This window comes from Rhinolophus sinicus, linkage group LG10, assembly GCF_036562045.2.
Source record: "Rhinolophus sinicus isolate RSC01 linkage group LG10, ASM3656204v1, whole genome shotgun sequence".
Taxonomy (NCBI): domain Eukaryota; kingdom Metazoa; phylum Chordata; class Mammalia; order Chiroptera; family Rhinolophidae; genus Rhinolophus; species Rhinolophus sinicus.
In genome coordinates, this window is record NC_133759.1 from 57,153,672 (window position 1) to 57,172,795 (window position 19,124).

The 19,124-nt window shown below is 37.6% G+C and overlaps 1 protein-coding gene across 1 annotated transcript in view; it reads right to left on the reverse strand.

Moving 5' to 3' along the window:
• The window catches only part of LOC109445755 (cadherin-related family member 3), an 89,365-nt gene that overhangs the window by 14,440 nt on the left and 55,801 nt on the right, over positions 1 to 19,124 (reverse strand). Inside the window, exons 11-12 of the mRNA XM_019728383.2 lie at positions 11,775 to 11,873; positions 5,519 to 5,751 (exon numbers count right to left, since the gene is read on the reverse strand). Of these exons, the coding sequence (XP_019583942.2) occupies positions 5,519 to 5,751; positions 11,775 to 11,873 (332 nt within the window). The remainder of the gene's footprint in view (positions 1 to 5,518; positions 5,752 to 11,774; positions 11,874 to 19,124) is intronic.

Here is a 19,124-nt window from a genome sequence, read left to right on the forward strand (position 1 = left end):
AGTAGTAGGGGACTCAAATACCCATTTACATCAATGGATAGGTTATCCAGACAAAATCAGCAAGGAAACATTGGCTTTAAGCAACATATTAGACTAGACGGACTTAATAGATATGTACAGAATATTCCATGCAAAAACAGTACAATACACATTGTTTTCAAGTGCACATGAACATTTTCCAGGATGTATCACATGTTAAGCCACACAACAAGTCTCAATAAATTTAAGAAAATTGAAATCATAGCAAGCATATTTTCTAACCACAATAATATGAAACCAGAAATCAGTTATAAGAGGAACACAAAAACACAAATGTTAGATAAGTGAAAATGGAAACATTACAAAATCTGTGGAACACAGCAAAAGACTTTTTAAAAAGGGAATTTATAGCAATAGAGACCTACCAAAAGAAACAAGAAAAATCTCAAATAATCTAATATTACACCTAAAGGAACTAGAAAAAGAAAAACAAACAAAGACCTAAGTTAGCAGAAGGAAGGAAATAATAAAAACCAGAGCAGAAGTAAATGAAACTGAAGATGGAGACCTCACTCTGCCTGATTTCAAACTATCCTACAAAGCTTTAGTAATCAAAATAGTATGATACTGGCACAAAAACACACATAGATCAATCAAACAAAATAGAGAGCCTAGAAATAAACCCACACTTAAATAATTAATTAAATTTACAACAAAGTACGCAAGAATATACAATGGGGATAAGTCTTCAATAAATGGTGTTAGAAAACCTGGATCACTTACTTACACCATATACAAAAATAAACTCAAAATGGATTAAAGATTTAAATATAAGACCGGAAACCATAAAACTAGAAGAAAACATAGGCAGTAAATTCTTTGACATCAGTCTTAGAAATATATTTTTGGATGTGTCTCCTTGGGCAAGGGCAACAAAATTTTTAAAAATGGGACTACATTAGACCAAAAAGTTTTTGCACAGTGAAGGAAACCATCAACAAAACAAAAAGGTCACCAACTGAACAGGGGAAGATATTTGCAAATGATATATCTGATAAGAAATTAATATCTAAAATATATAAACTTATACAACTCAAAATCAAAAAAAGCAAATAATCCAATTCAAAAATGGATGGAAGACCTGAATAGACATTTCTCCAAAGAGGACATGCAGATGGCGAACAGACACATGAAAAGATGCTCAACTTCACTAATCATCAGGGAAATGCAGGTAAAACCACAATGATATCAACTCACACCTGTCAGAATGGCTATAATAAAAAAGATAAGGGATACGTGTTGGCAAGGAGGTGGAAAAAAGGGAACACTTGTGCACTGTTGGTGGGATTGTATATTGATACAGCCACTATGGAAAATAATATGGACAGTTCTCAAAAAATTAAAAATAGAACTACCATACAATTCAGCAATTTCAGTTCTGGGCATTTATCCTAAGACAATGAAAATACTAATTCAAAAATATATATTCACCCTTACATTCATTGCAGTATTACTTATAATAGCCATGATATGGAAGCAACCTCAGTGTCCATTGATAGATGAATAGGTAAAGAAGATATCTATCTATCTATCTTATCTATCTATCTATCTTCCTTTCTTTCTTGCTTTCTTACTTTCTTTCTTTCTATCTATCCATATCTAGTTCTATTTATATATCTATATATACATATACACATACATATATATGTATACATACAATGAAATATTACTCAGCCATAAAAAAAATGAAATCTTGCTATTTGTGACAACATGGATGGACCAGGAGGATATTATGCTATGTGAAATACATCATAGAAAGACAAATACTGTATTCTTTACACTTATATGTGGAATTTAAACTAAACAAATGAACAAGCAAAACAAAATAAATAGACTCATAGATACAGAGAAAAAACTGATAGTTGCCAGAGGCTGTGCAGTGGGTGGAATGGAAAAAAAAGTGAATGGCATTAAGAGGTGCAAACTTATATTTATAACATAAATAATTCATGGGGTGTAATGTACAGCATAAGGAATACAGTCAATATCCCAACAACTTTGTGCAGTGACACATAGTTACTAAACTTCTTGTGGTGATTATTTCATAAGCTATTGTCAAATCACTGTTGTACACCTGGAACTAATATAATATTGTATGTCAACTATAATTTTAAAAAGCTTCACATTAAAAAAAATTGGGGGGGGGGGCCTTCCACTTGCCAGATCCTTTATTTGATACAAGGACTTAATCCTGCTTTCCTTGTCTGTAAAAGGATCTCAATCCCTCCCTTCTTGGGACTGTTGGGGGATAGATTCATCCATTTGAATAATGTATATTGAACCCTTACTCCGGCTAAGCACCGACCTAGACACAGAAGATACTCTGGTAAACCAAAGTCCGTGACCTACTGCAATTTATATTCTAAAGAAGGAGGTAAAGCAATAAACAAATCCACAAATATATTAGGCAACGCCATACGGAAATTGGTGCTCTGTAGGTAAAGGAGATAGAGAATAGCTGATAGAACTCTTTTAATAGAGTGTTCAGAGAAGGGCTATTTTTTTTTTTTTTTTACTTACTCTCCTATTTTCTTTCTCCTCCTTCATGTTTGATATATGCCATCAATCAAGTATGTATCCTCACAGAATATGTAGTATTTGGTCATGTGGTTTTGATTTGCCTAAATGATATCGTGCTACTTCCTGTTTCCTACTCTTCTCACAAAACACCATATTTTCTTTCTTTTTCCATGTTGCTGTTTGGAAAACTCCCTTTTTATATATTCTTGATTCTTACTATTCCATCATATGCAGCTACTGTATATTGCTTATTCAATCTTCAAATGATGAACACATGGATTGCTTCAAAACTCCACCATCACACAGCAGAAAAGATCTCTGCGAGCAGGTTTCTTCTGTGCAGAAATATGACTAAAGTGAGCATGTAGTCATGTGCCTTTGTGGAGGGCAAGCATTACAGCTTTGGGCAAAGGCTGTGAGGTGCGAACATTCCTGAACTCGTTGAAGAAACAGCAAGTTTATGTGGCTGGATTGAAGTAAAAGGGAGAGAGCTATAAAGTGAAGACAAAGAGGCCGCCAGGGTCCACATCACACCGCACTGCAGACCTTAGAAAGGACATTAAATCGTATGCTAAGTGCGATGGGAAGCCATTGGAGAGCTTTGAAGATTAGGGTGAGTTGACTTTTTAAAGATTCACTCAGGCTACTGTGTGAAGAGTAGATTGTAAAGGGCACAAGTGGAAGTGGGGATTCTAGTCAGGAGGCTGCTGCACAAGACCAAGGGACGATGGTGGCACACCGAGGGTGTTCGCAGTGAGTGGGTGAGAGGTGGAGGATTTAAGATACCATATTTTGCCGTGTATAATGTGCACCTTTTTGCCCAAATTTGAGAGGGAAAAATGAGGATGCGCATTATACATGGGGCAGTACTAATTCTATATCTATATAAGTGTTTTAATTCTTTTATTTATGCTTATGAATTAAAAGTGTAACTTTAGAAATCAATAACGACATCTGTATGCAAAATAATACCCTGGAATACGATCATCAGTTTTGCTGAACTTACGACAAACTTGCAACGTCGAGGAGTTCTTGGCCTTCTATGATGGGTAAATATCATAAATTTGTTATTGGCACATAAAAATTTTTGTACCTTGTATCTGTTCTTGTGTTTTGTAGTTATTTGTTACACAAAATTTATTGTATCATAATATGTTTAAAAAATGAATGCTAAAATTCCTTTTTAATACAAAACCCAAGTACCTAAATGTAAACAAATAAAAATTTGAATTAAAATATTAAAACAAAAAACATTTTTTACCTGAAAGTTTGGTCCAGAAACTTGGGTGCACATTATACACGGCAAAATACAGTACATTTTCAAAGTAGAGACAACTTTGAATTTGCTGATGGATTAGAGAGATAATTTAAGGTATGTGATAGTGATTAAGTACTCAGAATTAATTCTTTTTCTTCGTTCTAGCTGAGTAAACTTGGGTCAGTTACTTAAATTCTAAGCCTTGGAAGTGAAATTCTTCTACCTATAAAATAGAGTATCAGTAACTACCTCATGGGATGGGATTGAAGACGAAATGAGACATCATGGTACTTGGTCTTTACTGGGGTCTCAATAAAGGGTGGATGGTAATGATGGAGGGGGTGACGACGATGATGATGACTGATTTCTAAACTTTGGAGTCTAAAGACCTATCTCCCTTTTCTGAACCTGAAGTGTCACATTTATCTCTCTCATCAATTTACTTGCTATATACTGTTTAACTTTTTCTGTGTTAAAAAACTTAAGCCCCCTAAAGGCATATGTGGTGTCCTACACTTCTTTGTAACCTCAGATGTTGTGCACAGAGTAAATACTCAATAAATATTTGTTAAAAGAAAGAGGGAAATTTTGTAACTATGTAAAGTGACAGATGTTAAATACACTTGTTGTGGTGGTCATTTTGCAATGTGCACAAATATTGAATCATTATATTGTACAACTAAAACTAACATGATGTTATATGTCAATTATACCTTAATTACAAATTTTTTTAATTAAGAAAGATGGAACAAAAAAGTTCCTGCTTTGTCTATAGCTAAAATATAAATTCTTTTTACAAAAGCAGTCACTTCAAATCGCTTTTTTTTTTCTCTGCTCTCATCTCAATTGTATTAAGTGAATGATAATTGTTGCAAGTTGTATCATCCTACACTATTTGGGGAGTTGATAAATGTCTATAGGCAAAGCTGCCACAGGTACCTAGGTGTAAACATCACTTTCATAGGTATCTTCCTGAGACAACCAAGCCGCATAATCCTGTCCACATGAGAGAGCAGTCCCTGTGAAAGTCATTCTAACTGTTGATGTGAGTGGGCCTGACATTTCCCTCGCAAGGACACAATCAGAAAACCTAATCACCACAGCAGTAGCAAGCCAGGGGGCTCTGTACAGCAAAAGGAAATGCACAGGCCAGATGGGGACCTTAAAATTTTTTCAATTCTACTTCTATCTTTTCTCCAGTGACAAAATCTCGTAGAACCATATCATCAACACAACAGTATTCACTCTTGATATTTGTCAAGAGTCCTTTGATGTTGCTAAAATAATTTAGAGGCCCACACTTTCCCCACTGTGATGCCAAAAGAATGCACATTAGTTAACTACCGTCACTGTAAACATCACCTCTCAATGACAGGCAGCCTGGGCTGGAGTCCAGTTCTACAAATGCTGAGTAACTTCCTAAACTTTGTGCCTGAATTTCCTCATCTGTAGAGTGGAAACGATGATAATACTGCCTACCATGAAGATTAAATGTAGAGATTAACTTCATCAGCATATAAAATGTGCCAGCGACAGGAGTTGGCACATGATAGTGCTAGATGCATATTTGCAATTATTACCATTTTTTTAATCTCATGAGAATTATTGTTGCTAATATTTGACCATTTATCATGGTTTTTCTTTGACCATTTCGATTGTAATAACTTAGACCTTAGATCATCTCTGAGGCTGTCTACTTACCATGGTCATCGCTGTGCGAGGGTGAAATCTGTCACAGTCCACACCTTCCACGGTGAGGTTATACTGCTTCACGGTCTCGTAGTCTGGCTGTGTGGTGAGTTCAATCACTCCAGAGAGAGGGTGAATCCAGAATCTTTGTACAACTTGAAAATCTCCACTGGTTATTTTGTATGTCACACAGTTTGGTGGGTGGTCTTCATCAATGGCAGTCACTCTTCCAACTTTGTAGAAAGCTGCAATAACATTTAGTATGGTTCATTCTTGCTTTGGAGATACACTGCTTTTAAAAGCTTAACATGTCTTTGCCTTCCAAATGGCATCATAGTTTCTTGAAGGATCAACCTGAATATTTTTGGGCAATGACATATGCTTAAAAAGCCAAACTCTACGTGATGGAGGGTAGATTTACAGTCCTCTTCCAATTTAAACGACATGGCATGAATCTAATGATATGAGTTAACAAAACTTTATAATAATAATAATTAGCTTACATGCATTGCATGCTTATTTTCTGCTAGGCATTATACTAAGATTAGCATCCGATAATGGTTCACTGTACAGACTCCAGAACCAGACTGCCTAGGTTCCAAATTTCAGTTCTGCCAGCTGTAACTCATTGGAAATTCTGTAACCTCTCTGGGTCTCACATTCATTATCTGAAAATGAGGAATAATAACAGTAGCTATCATACAGAGTTATTGTCAGGATTGAGTGAATTAAAATATATAAATCATTTAGAATAGTTCCTGGTATATAGTAAATGCCATACAAGAATTAGCTATTATTTGGACATATTGTCTCATTGAATTTTCTCAACAGCCCTATGATACATGTGCTATTACTGTCCCCATTTTACAGATAAGGAAAACATAGTCCAGTGGTCTTAAGTAACTTGCCCAAGGTCACAAAGCTGGTAATGACAGTCAACAAGTCTTTGTCTGCTAAATCTAGAGCCCACTTTTTTTTTTTAATGTCTCTCCTATCATTTCAGTATGTAGTTCCCCAAAATAATCTTTCAGAGGAAAGATGGGTCTGGTAGATTGATTGCATTAATAGATCCAAATTCTTTACCCTTCCCATGATCATGCACTTTGCCCTCCCACGTGACTTCTTTTGACCAGTGGGATATTAGCAAACCTGCCTCAAGCAGAAGCCTGAAAAGCACTTGTGTGATAGGCTTGCCTTACTCCTGCACTTCTTACTCTGTCCTGACAACATGCTCTGTTGTCAGACTGACAGACTACAGTTGTTGTTAGACTGACAGACTATCCTGTTGCAGGATGAGAGAGGAGCCAAATCATTCAGTTAGCCCAGCTAAAGCCGGACTAGATCAGCAAAAAGCCAGCCAATTTCCACAACTTTGAGCAATCCCAGCCAAAACCGTACAGATGGTCCAGACAATTCTCAGACTCACAGGCTAAATGTTTATTGTCGTATTGCTCTCATTTTTGTGGGTTTTATTACACAGCATACTTATAGTTATAGATAACTGATATAACAGGCTTACCCTCCAATCATTTTCTGCATGGATTATAAACTGCATGGCAAATACCATACCTCCTTCAGTTAGTGAAATACCACCTCTCAGTGACTAGGCTCGCTAACATGTGTATAGGACATTTTGGTTGCTGATAATCAAGAATGAAAAATTACAGTGAAGAAACCATTTCATGGGGACACCACCAACTTCAACCTCACAGGATTTCTTTCTCAATTTGCATCTTTCTTTTACCAATGTTCATCAGTCCCTATAATGAGTTATGAAGCAGGCAATGAACACAACTCATAATACTCAGAACAGAGAAAACACATCTGTGGAAAAAAATAATATTTCATTATGACAAATCCAGAGCATGCAGAGTCCAACCTATTGCTTGTGAGAAGGCAGATTTATTAAGAGAAAGCTGTAACAACTGATAAGTTGACACATAAAATAGATTAAGAGTAAAATTGCCATCTCTATCATACAGTCCTGGGCAAAGATGGTGTCATTTAACACTGGTTAAGTACAATGGGAAGCTTACTCTTCTGTAGGTATAAAATTATCCTTTCAATAAAACTAAAAGCTGTCTTGAGCATCTTTAGCTAAAGTTTAAAATAGAGTAATTATGAAACTTGGCAACTCTGCCAAACTTCCTTATCAAAAATTATTGGAAATTAAATGTTTTCCCTTGTAACTTGCAACACAGTGATTTATTTTTCATGTGTTTTCTTCTAAATCATTTCTGGTAAAACAATTGTTTTTGCCTATTCCTACCTCCCTCCAGAAGCTTTTTGTCAATAAGAGATTCAGTTACTCATCACATAACATCATAAAAAGTTTGTTTTTACTTTAACGATTATAGATTCCCATGATTTTGCTAGAAAAAACAACCTCGTGCAGTCCTCCAGGCACACTGGAACCTTCTGCCTAATCAACACAGTGTGAAAAGACTTCCACATTAATGGATTTTCTAATGCCCTCAAGGTCTGTAGGCTGAATGTTTGATGTTCTGAGGAGACTTTGTTTTCAGAGTAGTTTCAACTTTCCAGTTTCCTCCTTTAAAGCAAATTGCCACCAAGTTGTGAAGAAGATTGTATCTCCTCTGGTGGGTATTGTCTCAAAACACCAACTCTCGCTTAATTTCATTGAGTTTATGTACTCTGGTAAGGGAGATAAAGGGATGGTGGAAAGAAAGAAGGAAGGAAGGAAAGAGGGAGGGAAGGAAGGAAGGAAGGAAGGAAGGAAGGAAGGAAGGAAGGAAGGAAGGAAGGAAGGAGAAAGAGAGTGAGAGAGAGAGAGAGAGAGAGAGAGAGAGAGAGAAAGGTAAACTGGCAAGGAAAATGTGGCACACTGTCGGCACTCAATAAATGTTAGTGATGATGATGATGATTATTGGCAATACTATCATGGCTTTTGTTAGTATGTAACATGTAGTTTACGTAACTACAATTATCATTTAATCCTCATCTCAACTCTGTGACATAGTGACTATAATCTCCATTCTGCAGATGAGAACTCAAAGGCCCATAGAGGTTATGTGACCTATCTACGGTCATTGGACTAGCAGTGGCAGAGACAGAGTTTGAATCCAATTCTATTTGACTCCAAAGCTCGTGTTTTTTTCCTGCTACACCATGTTGCTCCCTTATGAAGACCTAGAAATCTTCCCTCTGGGACAGCAGTCGGTAGTCAGTCATTTGGAGAATAATACACATAAAAATTACCCACTTATCTCTCTGTAAGAATTCTCAGAACTTGTTTCTACACTTCTGGTGACTTCAGTCATCAAAATCCATCCAAGAAAAGCAGCTGAAACACTAAACAGAGAACTGGACCAGGGATTTGGAAGTCTCATTTAGCCACTGTCTCTGCCACTCACTAGCTCTGTGGTCCAATTCTCTCCCAAGTCCCAATTTTCTCACAGTAAAATAAAGAGGCTGAATCTTTCCAGCCGTTCCAAATCAACAGTGCTGTAATTGAAAATTCTAAGTTCTTCTCTTAAGCCATCAAGAGGGTACTAAATTCTGCTTAAGAAAACATAAAAGTGTTCAATACATTTAGAGAGTTCTACATTCAAAACATAGAATGCATTTTAGGACAACTTCAAATAGTTGGAAAAGAAACTGATATGAAACACTTGATTCCCATAAAATGCTATTTAAAAAAAAATGCCAGTCTCTATCAGGGATGGGGTATCACTTTATAAATTACATAAATGTCTAACCACTATGCTGTACACCTGAAAATAATATAATATTGCATGTCAACTATAATTGACATATTTAAATTAAAAAATAAATAACGAATAAAAACTGCCAGTCTCAAAAGGCAATAGTATAGAGAGAGTAAAAAGATGTGGAGTTTTTAGGTGTTGGGGAGAAGGGAAGGATGAATAGGCAAAGCACAGAAGGTTTTTAGGGTAAAAAAACTATTCTCAATGACACCCTAATGGTAGATACATGTCATTACACATTTGTCACAACGAGTGGAATGTACAACACCAAGGATGAACCATAACGTGGACTTTGGATGATAATCATGTGTCAGTGTAGGTCAGAGGGTATCTGGGAAATCTCTGTACTTTTCTCTCAGTTTTTCTGTAAACCTAAAACTGCTCTAAAAAACAAAGTCTATTAAGAAAATGTCTCTATTTTAAAATCTAGACTGGTTATCGTTAACTTTGAAGGGCCCTGGAATTCCTTTGATAAGCTGATGACAGCGATGGGTCTTTTCCCTCAGGGCCCCTTGAAGTTAATGTTCAGATCCTCTGCTCCATATTTACACTTTATAATCTAGGAGATAATTAGAAAGTTGTGAACTATTTAACTTCTGCATAAAGACTCATCACAAAGCTCGTTTACTTCTAGAACTTCCTAGAGCTAAAAGATCACCAGAGAACTGGGAGAATATGAAGGGAGGAAAGAAATTGTGGTAATGAGGCTCTATCCACAAAAGATTACTCAGAAATCAATATTGAGTGCTTGTGAAATAATAACAAAAAGTCATTAAGGGGAGAAGCAGGATCCTGTTTACAATAATACAATTTATATGCAAATTTTCTGGAATTGTCTGGTCATATTGTGTAAGACTCAACTGTAGTATGCTCCAGAACTAGGATCATAGGTGTGCATTTATTTTACAGAGATTTTTGCGAACTTGTCCAAAACTGCATGGAGAGGCAAACAAAGAACTGAAATCCAAACACATGGGTTTTTAACTGACTAATCTCTCCTCAGACTAATTGTCTAATTAATGTAGTTGTCTGCCAAGGAAATAAACTCATTTAAAGTAGTGCGTTACACCTGGTGATATACTGGCAAATGATTAACAACCAACTCTCTAAAACAAACAAACAAACAATAACAAAAAAAAACAGAATGTGTGTGAGTGTGTCAATATATGTTTACATAAATACACGTTTATTATAAATTTACTGATATAAAATATGTACAGCATAAAATTTACTACTAATAATAAAATATACAATATTCTTTATTGTGAATTTCCATATAAACGATTGATTCTCCCAGAATTCTTTCATTGATTTTTGCCTAATTCTCCTATCCATAGCCATACTATGATTGCAATTGACAATAAAAGTAGGTCCAGTATGAATATTAGTTAATGTTTTCCTTTATATTAAAGAGTAAGGTGAAAGTGAAACAATGTCAGAGCTCCATTACTTCATCAATGATGAGAATGACTTCTTTGCTGAATAGGATAATAGTTTTTGATTTCTAGAAAAATGTTTCCTCAATTTTTGTTACAATAATCAAAAAATAATAATGAATCAAGCCCTGATGTGCAGTTTTTGCCTATTTTCATGGTATAAATAGTCCCACCATTGCTAATTCTTAGTTATCAACATAATGATACTAAGTTGGGAAAAGAAGTGTAATAGCAAACCATTATATATACAGAATTTCACCATGCAGATCCAATAGATATAAATAACGTCAAGGGTATAGGTAATAGTAAATTGTATTAATATAATCAAGAAGTGCTGAGTTTTGAGTATTTATTAACTTTGTCTTTAATATAATTTATGTAATTAAGTTATATATAATTTTATTTTAATGCCAGTTATTAATAATCGGGTTATAAAATTCCTGAAAATGTAACAATTGGCTCTTGTAAGTCAGTATGATTTGACTCTAGCACAAAATTGCTTTCCTTCATCCCTTGAAGTATTCAAGCCGAGTCTTGAAGACCCACTCCAGAGATGCTGAAGAAGGGATGTGTTCCTCTCTTGGATGACAGAACATACAAGTATTAATTCTGCTTTCTCTTCCAAAGCAAATGTTCTTTGGTTTATGCTAATAAATATGACCTAATTCATATCTAATTTGTGGCTCCAATAAGACCTTGACAAAGATCTTGACTCTGGACCTGAAATCTGACCTTAGATGTTCATGGGATTTAAACTACATAGACCATGGCTACATCGTCCTTATCTTCTTTACACTTGGACCTAATTTGGAGGCAAGCGGGAAGAGAAATAGAATAAAACTATTATCATGTGTATCTGTCCCTTACAAAAATCTGAGATCTGACATCAAATTTCGAGGGAGACTTTGAGGAACCATCAGTATGACACACTGAGGATGTTGCCAATGAAAATAAAGTTCTCTGAAGGTCTGGAGCCCCACATGGCTTCCTCACCTGCTGGTGTTTTGTCAGCTCACATGCTGTTTTCCATTGGTCACTCATTTGAGATCTGCTAGATGTTCCCTTGTGAATGCTTCAACACCATAGAAGTAAGGGATCTCTTACCTCCTGATGTTTCCGGAACAGAGAACAAATAGTGCGCAGCTTTAAATACAGGGCTGAAATCATTGGCCGGAGCAATCTCTACAATGATCGTCACAGTTACTGTAAAATTGAACAGTGAATAAACACTTTGTTGTGGTGGGGGTTTCAATCTACAAACAAACAAACTAACTGTGCCCCCAGGAACAGGCTTAGTGGAGGATTTTGAAACTACAATGGGATTCTCTCTGGTCCCATATAATGCTTGTTCCCAGAGTCAGCATTCTCAAGGAACACAATGAATTTTGGTGCTAGCCAAAGCACCAGATATAGTCAAAGATATATATTTGAGAGTCCTATTTTTCTGGTCATGATGGTGGAGGAGGGGCAACCGATGGCTCAGTTGATTAGAGGACAAGCTCTCAATAACAAGGTTGCCAGTTCAATTCCCACATATGATGGAGGGCTGTGCCCCCTGCAACTTAAGATTGAAAATGGCAACTGGACTTGGAGCTGGGCTGTGCCCTCCTCAGCTAGATCGAAGGACAATGACTTAGAGCTGATGGGCCCTAGAGAAACACACTGTTCCCCAATATTCCCCAATAAAAAATTAAATTAAAAAAAGGATGGTGGAAGAGATAAATGTTGTGCTTGCTTCCTTACAACCACATCAAAATTACAACTAAACTACAGAACAACCATCATAGAGAATCACTTGAAGTCTAGTTGAACAGAAGTCCTATAACTAAGGGTATGCAGAAGAAGCTAACTTGAGACTCCTAGGAGGGGTGGAGATGAAGAACAGGCTAGTCTCACATCCACCTGTGGAGGTTAAAAATAGAGAGGGATATGTCAGCTGCAGAGGACCCCCTGAGGAGCAAGGTGTCCCAACCACACACCCGGCTCCCCAGCTCAAAGTTCCAGTGCCAGGAAGAGAAATCCCCACAATTCCTGGCTGTTAAAACCAGCAGAGACTGTAGCTGAGTGAGACGAAGTGTGGCTGGAGTCCCAGGCTTTTCTCTTAAGGGGCCCACACATGGACTTACTCGCTGACGGATTCACTCGCTCTGAGCTCCAGTGCTGGGGCAGCAGCTCAAAAGTGCCACAGACATACGGAAAGGAACTGAATTGTCTGGCTTCAGGGCAAGGGCTGGAGGGGCAGTTTTCTCCCAGACAGAAGTGGTGGCAGAAGCCATTGTTTCTTGGATGAGTCCTCCCCGCTCCAAGCATGCAGACTCCGGTGGGCACCATATCTGAGTCTCCATCAACCTGGCTAACACCATTTGCCCCATTCTGGTGATTCCCTGAAATCCCATCCCATCCAACTGATAGGCCCACTCAAGCAGCTTCCAGTGGCTTTTCCATACAAATTGCCTGTCTTTGCTCATGCTACAGAATTTCCTAAATGCTCTCAAAGGTTCACAAATACCAAACAATCAGCGTCTGGCCTTGGCAAGCCCTGTGCCTCTTGCTAAGCAGCCCAAAGTACAGCACTAGTGGCACTTGCCCTTGGTTCACAGTCTAGCCTCTCCAGGCAATTCCAAGCCCAGTGCAGGTAGGAGACATCTGTAAATCACTTTGTGGCTCAGACCAAGTGGCCCCAGGTAGGGCACAGGCAAAGGTTAAACCTGGCATGTAGCAGGGCCCCTGCCAGGAGGCCACAGAGCCAGCACACCCAACGGCCAGCTTTGGACCATGCCAGAGCACCACCAGGACACCTCCATAGATGACACACCCAAAGGGCACACTGGGCAGGCACCAGAACCCTGCTAAAGCATATCCTGCTCCATAGGGTTAGCCCCTGTACAATAGCTCCTCCACTATAATCACAGCCAGTCCTCACAACCAAGCAGCCCAAGGGTCAGTCCCTTCCATTGACATGCAAACAACAACCAAGGCTCAACTACAACAGGAAGGCACACACAAGTCACACAAAGGACATACCTGGAGCACCCGGCTCTGGTTACCAGGGAGACTGTATCACTGGGCCCCACAGGACACCTACTACATAAGGTCACTACAAAGACGGGGAGTCATAGCAGGGAGGCAGCCAAAATGGGAAGTCAAAGAAACATTTCCCAAATAAAAGAACAGAACAAAACTCTAGAGAACAAACTAAACAAAATAAAGATAAGCAATTTACCAGATGCAGAGTTCAACACACTGGTTATAAGGATGCTCAGTGATCTCAGTGAGAACTTCAAGAAAGAGATAGGAAACATAAAAATGGATATAGAAAACATGAAAAAAAGAACCGGTCAGAAATGAAGAATACAATAACTGCAATAAAGAATACATTACAGGAACCCCCCATTTTACAGGGAATCAACAGTAGATAAGATGAAGCAGAGGTTCAAATCAGTGATTTGGAAGAGAAGGTAGCAGAAAACACCCAAACAGGACAGCAAAAAGTGAAAAGAATCCAAAAAAAAAAAAAAAAATGAGGATAGTTTAAAGGGCCTCTGGGACAACATCAAGCATCATAGGGGTCCCAGAAGGAAAAGAGACAGAGCAAGAAATTGAAAACCTATTTGAAGAAATAATGATGGAAAATGGGGGATCGTTTCTTAAATTATATAAACATCTAACCACTACGCTGTACACCTGTCAACTGTAATCAAAAATTAAAAAGGGGAGAAGGAGTGTGGGGAGAGTGGGAGGTTCAAATTTCCAGGTACAAAATAAATGGGTCGTGGGGATATAATGTACAGCATAGGTAATATAGTCAATAATATTGTGATAGCATGGTAAAGTGTCAGATCGTTGCTGGACTTGTATGGTGATCACTTCTTTAGGTATATAAACGTCGAATGACTATGTTATATACCTGAAACTAATATAATATTGTATGTTAGCTATATTTTAATAAAAATCTTAAAAAAAAAAAAAGAAATGTTTGCAATCTACAACAGCATGGATGGACCTAGAGGGTATTGTGCTGAGTGGAATAAGTCAGACAGAGAAAGACAAATGCCATATGATTTCACTTATATGTGGACTCTGAAACATGAAATAAACAAACAAACAAAACAGAAACAAACTCATAGATACAGAACACATTTTGATGGTTGCCAGCTGAGAGAGGAGGTTGGGGGGGAATGAAAAAGGTGAAGGGATTAAGAAGTAAAAATTAGTAGTTACAAAATAGTCATGGGATGTAAAGTATAGCATGAGGAATATAGTCAATGACATGGTAATAACTATGTATGGTGTCAGATGGGGACTAGACTTGTTGGGGGGATCACTTTGTAAGTTATGTAAATGTCTAATCACTGTGCTACAAACCTGAAACAATATAATATTGTATGCCAACTATAACTGAAAAATAAAAAAATATTTTAAAAGGTATATAATGTCTGCACATTGTTTTATTTTATACAATAGTGATATATGTGTGTATAATTATATATTTTACAAAAGAAAGTTTATTGCATTTTTCATGAGTATAATCTCTTCCATTAGAGAGTTAGTTTCTTGGTGGTATTACTGTCAGCCTGGCATATGACATTCCCCATTCTGCTTTTACTATATATCCTAGGAGGTAGAATCGAACGAGACTCAGAAAACTTCAAGGATTGGCTTTGACATATGCATTACGGCCTTGACCTTAACTTTTCAGAGGCCTAGTTTCTTCATTAATAAAAAAGGAATAACATCAGTTTCAATCACAGTGTGTATATGAGGACAAAAGGAAATAGTGCCCAAGAAAGTTTTTTCATACTATAAAAGGTTAAGTAAAAAGTAGTTACATTTTACTCCTCTCAGTCAGATGTTTGTATATGGTGTGTTATAGAAAAGGAATTCTATATTTCAGACCAACAAGCTCAAACTAGCATATCAGAAAGTTGTCAAAAAGAAGGAATTTGATGGTCAAACATAAAAGCAAACAAATTGCAAAGACGAAAACTTTTTATAATTAAAAAGAAAATAATTAACATTTACTATGCAAGGCATTTGTAGTAGTATTTTTGTCCCCATTTTATAGATGAGAAAACTGAGGCTCTCAAAATTAAGTTTTTTGCTAGGTCACATAGCTAGTAAGTTGCTGAGTGGGTATTGGACTTAGCTGTGTCTGCCAACATCTCCCAAAATGTCTCCTGTGAAATGCTTAATGTGTCAAATACAAAATGCTAAATTAAAAAAGATTAAAAGTTTTTTTATAGCAAGGCTTCTTACGGTTTCTGAAATGTCATTAGGTATTTTGAAATTCCAGGTATGCATCATTCTCCAAAGTCATTTGACCATGGAATTTTTTAGTGGATTATCTTGTAGAAATCATGTTCTGAAGAACAATTGTATACTTTATCTTCTGAAAATCTATGCCACATGTGTCAAACAAAAAGTTTACTCTGGGATCTATAGAACTTTTACTTCAGAGAATCTATGGTATTCTTCGTATTTTGCTATATGAGATTATTATACATGTATTTTTCTAGGAATAGGGTCTGTAGCTTATATCAGCATCTCAAATGTATCCATGACCCTCAAGAAAGGTTAGGAAGCAGTGTTTCAGAGACAGGAGATTTATGAGGTCTGACAATTAAGTTCGCGAACTTGCCACCATGCGCTTATGTTGGCAGCACTGTACAAACAACTCAGTAAGGTTTCACAACCTTGATATGTCAGTGTCTCATAGCTGTGTTCATGTCGACGTGTGGCGGTGTCTTGCTGAATGGCATTCATTATTGTTGTTGTGTGTTTTTGTGTGCCATCCCAAGAATGTCTGAGCTTGAATTAGAAAAACGAAAAAACATTAAATTTCTTGTTAAATTTGGCAAGAGTGGAAGTCAAATCAGGGACATGTTAGTCCAAGTTTATGGAGATAATGCCATGAAGAAAACGGCAGTGTACAAATGGATTAAACGTTTTTCTGAGGGGAGAGAATTCATCACTGATGAAGAGAGTTCAGGGCGGCCAGTAACGGGCAGTACTGATGAAAACATTGTAAAAATTAATCGAATTTGGGGTCAAAGTGGTCGGCTGACTGTAAGAAGCATAGCAGACTAAGTAAACATTGAGAGAGAAACAGTCAGGAAAATCTTAACTGAAAGTCTTGGCATGAGAAAGGTGTGTGCAAAAATGGTCCTGAAGGAACTCTTGTATCACAACAATGCACCAGCTCACACAGCACTGGCTATGAGGGAGTTTTTAGCCAGTAAACAAATAACAGTATTGGAAAGCACTCCCTACTCACCTGATCTGGCCCCAAATGACTTCTTTCTTTACCCAAAGATAAAGGAAATATTGAAAGTGAGACATTTTGATGACATTCAAGACGTCAACGGTAATACGATGACAGCTCTGATGGCCATTGAGAAAAAGAGTTCTAAAATTGCTTTGAAGGGTGGACTAGTTGCTGGTGTTGGTCCATAGCTTCCCAAGGGGAGTACTTCAAGGGTGACCATAGTGATATTCAGCAATGAGGTCTGTAGCACTTTTTTTAGGATGAATTTGTGAACTTAATTGTCATACTTCATATATGAAAGCCTTTATGTCACCTTCAAAAAATCCCATTTATGTGCTATAGAAGCAGGTGCCATTCATATCTTTGCTGTACTGTGATTTTTATCACACCCACAAAGACTTAAAATTTTGCTACTTACCTGGCCTATAAAAATTGAACCACATGTGGGGTGTTACAAGCATCCTTTATGAGCAGTTAGTTGTTGTGAATATGTTGGTGTGTGAAGACCAGGGTGGATGTAAATTTATTACTGTGAGATTTTGTTTTTCTGTCCATATTGGAGAAAGGCTCAAGTCTGGTAAGAGGAACAGGTCCCTTATTTGATTACTTAGGCCAAGAGGCTGAGTGGCCGCAAGAGAAACCTAAAAGGTCATTTGAGTCATGTAACAAGCTTTTGTATGAAACACTAAAACTCTACCTGTGGGGAGCAGAGAAAACACAACAACAACTCTTGTGGGCATACTGTTGTGCTTGTCGTCATGTGTCCCTGGCCACTGCCACACCACTTCTCCACAGATTGGGTCTCAAGCCTAAAAAACACATTTGTAAACTTAACCTCATTAAAACTCGATCTCTGTCAAACTAGAAGGATTTAAACAGCTTTAGATCTGTTCCTTAAAGTTCAGCATTCAGTTCCCTTTGGTTGCAAACCTCTAGACACACACCATCATTCCACCCTCCAATATCCATAACAAAGTACTCTTTCCCACTTCTTCTAACTGCAACCTCAGATTCCCTCTCAGCTCAACGATCCAGACAAACACCACCAATGGATCAGAATTGGCACAAGAGCTGAAACCCAAAGTCCACTTCTACGTAGGCTCTCCCTTACCCAGCACTGACCTTCTACTGCTACGCCTGTGTTCACCACCCCAACCCCCACACCGTCTTGAACATCTTTGATGCCAATCAGCTGCTAGATGATTTAGTACTGTACTTTCCAGATACAACAGAACCTAGCATTAAAAATAGATGTGTCCAGAAACTTTTCTGAATCCCTAGTAGCACAAATACCTCTATGGCAACAAATTCACTCTTAAAGTGTGGTAATGTATAAATGACCCCTTTGGGCACTCCGTGTGAGTTCTCATTTGTACAACAATAGGCAGAGAGAAGCAGGTGTCCAGTGGTTGACTAAACTTACTCACCAGCTAGACACGCTCTGGCTCCATAGCACACAGTCATGTCTTTGCCTCAGGGTGATTTACAAATTGCAAAAGAAAGTCTGTTAAATCCACAAATGCCAAAGGACTGTGACCGTGCAATCTGGGTGGATTTAATTTTTGTGCAGCAGAGGCCCATTCTAGCACAGGCTGGCCCAAAATGGTGTAATAGTTATAAGAAGACCAAATAGCAGAGAGGGCTGACCACTCTTTGAACTTCCATGAAGGGAATGAGCTGTGGAACTTGGCAAGTGTCCCGTGGTTTGTGTTAATAATGGCTCTACCTATATTATGTAAAATAATTCCAATAAAATACCTTTAAGAAGCATTTGGTTACTCATTTGTTTATAGTACATGTTACCCAATATCTGGCTCTTTCCAAATAAGAGATGTTTGGCATTACTTCATGTCATGCACTGAATAATTGTGTCCGTCCACAATTTTTATGTTGAAACTTATTTCCCCAATGTGATGGTACCCGGAGGTGGGTCCTTTGGGAGGTAATTAAATTATAAGAGTAGAAACCTCATGAATCAGATTAGAGCCTTTATAAAAGAGACTCCAGAGAGCTCCCTTCTATCATGTGTGGTTACAGTGAGAAGATGGACAGCCATGACCTAGGAAGCAGGATTTCACCAGAGACCAGATCTGCTGGCACCTTGATTTTGGATTTTCCAGCCTCCAGAACTGTGAGAAATAAATTTCTGTTATTTATAAGCCACCCAGTCTAGGGTATTTTGTTATGCA